Raw genomic sequence first — 5,710 nt, forward strand, 5'->3', positions numbered from 1 at the left:
ACCATTCAATGAAAAGATTAAAAGCTCATCCAAAAAACTCGAACAAAATATAAATATAAATAGATCTGATTACATCGACATACAAATCATAATAGGGAATCAAACTACTAAAAGTTCACCGGCAATTGAAAATCAAAGTTGAGTATCCTGAGAAAACTATCTCTAAACACAAACCACATATCCAAATTCAATCTGATGATCTAAAATAGGGAAGATCATTAAGATAACAAATAAGTGTCATATTGATCAGTCGAGGCAACATCAGATATAATCTTAATAAAATTAAACGAAATGAAAGGTCAAATGACTACTAATGAAGACTAAGACGTGCCAAAATGTAGAAGAAAATGTATTATAATTAGACCCAAAAAAACTAATATAACAACTTATATCTTCAAATTAAATTTAAATATTAAAAGATATTCATTATTCTAAAAATTTTGTTAAGTTATAAGTTAAAATAATCAAATACAATAGTTGGATGTTAAAAATTGGGTAACTATACATTTAGTATCTAAATTAGTTTTGTTTTAGTACCTAAAATTTCATTTTTTTTAAAATCATACCTAAAGTTTAGTTTTTGTTTCATTTTAGTACCCCGCCGTTAAGTTTTGAAAAAAATTAAAGTCTAGGTACCAAAACACGTTTAGCACCTAAATTATACTTAAGTTTTGAAACAAATTGAAAATTTAGGTATTAAAACGGATCAAAACTGATAACTTAGATACTAAACGCGTTAAGTTTTTAACGACGCGATATTAAAATGAAACAAAAAGTAAACTTTATGTATGGTTATAAAAAAATTAAAAGTTTAGGTACTGAACTAACCAAAATTGAAATTTTAGATACTAAATACGTAATTTACCCTAAAAATTATATGAACTTTACATATATTAACATCGAGTAACATATTTTTTACTCAAGCATAACTGTGTAAGTTAATATGTTCGCAATTTATATTCGTGTTATTTTGGATTTTAGGGGGAGAATAGGTATGCGTGTGCAAACAACAAGAAGTTGGTCCGTTATACACAAATACTTTGATTCCACCAATATATATAGTTAGGTATCACAAAAGCATAAACAGACTCGATTTAGAAAGGCTTATGGACCCACAGGAGAGCTAAAAACAAACAAGGAAATAGACATCTCCTTTTGGCGGTTATATTGTGCAAGGATCTAATTTAAAATTAATTTAAGATATCTTTGATTTAAAATATTATCATATTTAATATAAAAAAATTATATAAATTTATAACATTTTCGGTTGCAACTGAAAAGTTATATTGTAGGGGTTTAGAGCTTACGATCGAAAATATAAAGAAGAACGAACATTTTCAGTTATAACATGTTAAACTTAAAAAATTGTTTTGTTTAATCTAAAAAGTTATCCTCTTGGTAAGATTTTTTATTTCAACGACCTCTATGATTTTAATCTTATATTAGTAAATTGTATTATTAAACTTAAAAATTTGTTTTGTTTAATCTAAAAAGTTACCCTCTTGGTAAGATTTTTTATTGCAACGACCTCTATGGTTTTAATCTTATATTAGTAAATTGTATTATTAAACTTAAAAATTGATTTGTTTAATCTAAAAAGTTACCCTCTTGGTAAGATTTTTTATTGCAACGACCTCTATGATTTTAATCTTATATTAGTAAATTGTATTATTAAACTTAAAAAATTGTTTTGTTTAATCTAAAATGTTACCCTCTTGGTAAGATTTTTTATTGCAACGACCTCTATGGTTTTAATCTTATATTAGTAAATTGTATTTTAAAATTTCCTCTTCTTTGTAGCTTAAAAATTTTAGAGGATACAAAGAAGATGAAAGCACTTTTCTTGGGTATCAATTCTTTTCTTCCTTCTTCAATATTCTTACTATCCTTAGTAAAAAAACAGTTTACATATTTACTGTGTCGTAGAAGAAATATTGTAAGAAAAATCTTGTCATTATTGTTGACCTATGTGAAAAAAAAATAGTATTTATTGTAGGAAAATCTTGCCATATTGTTGACCCATGTGAGGAAAAAAAAACATGACCATCATATATGATATTGTGCTGCTATTCTTTAGAGGCCAAACAAAGATGAAGAGAAATTCTTACATCCAAAGTTGGCAAGTGGACCAACCATTTAAAAGAAGACAGAAAAGGAATGAATTATGGAGCAACATGAAACCGACTACCTATTTCTATTGCCATAACGCGTCTAAACCAAACTGTATCTGTATGCCACTTATTCTGGTTTCCTGGAAATTGGAATCAAAAGCTAATTATAAGCCTCGAATAAAACTTTTTGGTTGAATTCATCACCACCACTCTCCGTCAATCTCATCCGGACAACGGTTGTCTTCGTCGTCCTTCCGATAAGATTCCGGATATGATGGCACCCTTGGGGGGATCCAATCCCATAATTATAACCTCTAGTGAAAGCTTTTCACACCGTGCATGTTGAGTCTTGGAATGATTTCCGAATCACTAAATAATCATGCATTCTCATTCTCATGGAGATTTATAATTATATATATGTTTTATTGAGTTTAAATCGAAAAATACTTTGTTTATCATTCGGTTAAAATAATCGAATTCTATTATAGAGAAATTTTTATTAAGTTTAAATATAGATTTGTTGTCTGAATTAATCACACTCTCTTAATGTAAATAATTTTTATTCCTAAGTTGGTATTAAGTTAGAATATAAAAAATTTACTCTCAACTCCCAAACTAATACTTGAGCTTTAATTCAATACATGTGATATAATATTATGTTGTTACACATTAAAAGTTATCTCCTTTAATAAAAGTGTCAAAATAATTGATGAAATTAAAGTTATCAAAATGCAATGGCAGATCTAAGTGTCTTTCAAGGTAGGCAAATTTATTTATGTTAGTTATTCATTTAATTGATAGTTTTTATTTTAAAATTTTATTTGCGCTTTCTATATGAAAAATTTATGTTATTGATATATATGTGTCCACTCTCAAAGATATTTATAAATATGCTATGTCAACATTATAGCAAAAATTCTTTAGATATCAACTTAGGAGAAGATGTCTAGTTCATGTATTAACTTGAGAGTATTTCTTTTTAAATACCAACTTGGGAGAAGTGATTAGTTGATATACTAAATATATATTTAAACCTTTTTATTATTTTAAAGATGTATTTTTTCGAGATTTCAATATAGCTAGCATTAACTGCTAATAAGAAATCGGAAATCACAATTAAAAAAATTATTATCTGCTAAAAAAAATTTCAATTCCATAGAATTAAGCAAAAAGCCAGACGAATGGTGCAATTATGGCACTAGTCGCCCCCCACATGGAAACCTGAAGGTGCAGGTATCACCAACGGTGATAGTGTAGTGATGATTAGGCCTGGAAAGGAAAGGAGGCAAGTGAGCCAGCACGTCACACACACACTCGTTATCCACCTGCCTCAGCCATTGACAACAATAGTCTTGCCTGTCCTCCCCGCGCTGTCGGTGCCTACGCCTGTGCCTGCGACTGCTGCTACGGCGACTGTGGCTGCTCCGACTACTGTGGCTGCTGCTACTACTACTGTGAGTGTTCCGGCCAGAAGGCGGAGGCGAGAACGGGGATAGCGGAAGCCCTCCGCACGCGTAGTTCACTATGTTAAATTGAGAAGCACAAAGTGGACGAGGTGATGTACTTACCCGTGGCAGGTTATTAGGCATGGCTACGGTAAACAATGAGAAGAGGCATAATATTGCAATGATCGCCACCTTTGTCATATTCTTATTTGGCTTTATTTAGGAATCGTGAAGTGGAAATTTGATGGGATTTTAGTATGTCCGCGTAGTTTGTATATACTTAAACTTATACTGGGTTCATTCATGAACTTGTTGCTTTCTTTGTTATATTATCAAGATTTGTTCAGAGGCAAAAAGAATATGGAAATAAGCATGGCAAAGAGAATGAGGAGACAGTTTCTTGGTGTTACGGATAAAGTTTAGGTTTCTCAATGGGTTTATTTATTCACTTTCTTCCATTCATTTAGAGTGATATACTTTGTATATGTCAATTAATGTTAATTTTTCATGTCCGTTTAACTATTCCTTTGATTTCAATTTAGATATTATTGAGACTTAAATGATTATCCGACATCTTAATATCAAAATATTTATAATACAACTCCTCCAACAAAATCACGACAGCCTGAAATTTGGTTGGTGGCTTTCCACGACAGTGGGACAAACCTTTCGTTTTTTCATCTTTCAAAATATTTTTCAACGGCGATTACAAGTTTACTATGCTGACAGTAAGGAATACGAATGCTCGTGGATTGGATGTGGTTTTTGGTTTATTTGAACTGATTTGAAAATTAAATCCTTCCACCTATACTTAGGTGGTGTTTGTTTTTACAGAGGTAAAAGGTCTGCAGTCTACGGACCACATCTGCAGGCATCTACAGCAGAAGAGGTGGATCAAAAGTCTGCAGTCTGCAAGAAGAAGACTGTTTATTTTTTAACGTCTGCAGACTGCTAAAATGAATTGAAATATAAATAAACTGATTTTTTAAACTTAAAAGAGTTTTGCAATACTGAGATTTAAATAATTTTAGTTTACAATACTGAAATTTAAATAATCAACAATACAATAATAAATTATTTAAAATAAATCAATTCATATTTTAAAATAAATCAATCCATACAACTACAATAATAAATCAATCCATATTTTAAAATAAATCAATCAATCCAAACAAATAAATAAATTATTTAAAATAAATCAATCTATACTAATAAATTATTTAAAATAAATCAATTGATACTAATAAATTATTTAAAATAAATCAATCCATACAACTACAATAATAAATCATTTTTAAAATAAATCAATCCATACAAATAAATTATTTAAAATAAATCAATCCATACAAATAAAATAAATCAATCCTCCTACTAATAAATTATTTAAATAAATCAATCCATACAACTACAATAATAAATCAATCCATATTTTAAAAATAAATCAATCCATACAAATAAATTATTTAAAATAAATCAATCCATCATATTTTAAAATAAATCAATCCATACAACTACAATAATAAATCAATCCTATTTTAAAATAAATCAATCCATATAAAATTATTTAAAATAATCATTCAATCCATACTAATAAATTATTTAAAATAAATCAATCCATTTTATTTTAAAATAAATCAATCTTATTAATTATTTAAAATTATTTAATAAATAACTATATTTTATAATTGTTATTGAAGATGTTTGAAGACCTTTGAAGACATAAAACCAAGTCTGCACCAATAAGAGCTCGCGCAGACGTTTGAAGAGCTTATGTCTTCTAAAAAACAAACAGTCTGCGAAGCCTAATGTCTGCGTGTGGTCTGCGCGACGCAGACATAAGTGGTTTGAAGAGCTTGCACAGTGAAAATAAATATTATCTTAATTTGATTTGTGGTTTACGAGGATTCCTTCTGACTCAAAATTTAATCTGATTTTTTAGTTTAAAACTCGCATTCGACCCAATGCGTGTATATATATTGATTGATTAGATAGAACAATGATAAAGTATATTATAATTTGATTTAACGGAAGTATTCCGCAGAAACTGTTCTCAATCTGGTGTTGGGGGCAGCCTACTACCCTACTTCCCCTTATCTCATTACATATGAGAATAGGATCAGCTAAATTTTTTAATGATTTAATTGGGAAACAAAC

At 29.1% G+C, this 5,710-nt stretch overlaps 1 protein-coding gene across 1 annotated transcript; it reads right to left on the reverse strand.

The window, feature by feature from the left end:
- Positions 1-3,267: 3,267 nt before the first annotated feature.
- LOC120143667 lies at positions 3,268-3,761 on the reverse strand. Its single transcript, XM_039157931.1, has 2 exons — positions 3,565-3,761; positions 3,268-3,519 (listed from the first exon to the last, which is right to left on the reverse strand). The coding sequence occupies exons 1-2, from the start codon at positions 3,755-3,757 to the stop codon at positions 3,302-3,304; spliced, it is 411 nt and encodes a 136-aa protein (XP_039013862.1). The 5' UTR covers positions 3,758-3,761; the 3' UTR covers positions 3,268-3,301.
- Positions 3,762-5,710: the final 1,949 nt, after the last annotated feature.

This window comes from Hibiscus syriacus, unplaced genomic scaffold (assembly GCF_006381635.1).
Source record: "Hibiscus syriacus cultivar Baekdansim isolate YM2019G1 unplaced genomic scaffold, ASM638163v2 tig00110860_pilon, whole genome shotgun sequence".
Classification (NCBI taxonomy): Eukaryota; Viridiplantae; Streptophyta; class Magnoliopsida; order Malvales; family Malvaceae; genus Hibiscus; species Hibiscus syriacus.

What these genes read in the sequence shown, in the direction of transcription:
- LOC120143667 (XM_039157931.1), bottom strand. Translation starts at nt 3,757, where the DNA reads ATGACAAAGGTGGCGATCATTGCAATATTATGCCTCTTCTCATTGTTT. An exon ending in TTCTGGCCGGAACACTCACA is followed by an intron (nt 3,520 to 3,564) that starts GTAGTAGTAGCA and finishes GCCACAGTCGCC; the next exon opens with GTAGCAGCAGTCGCAGGCAC.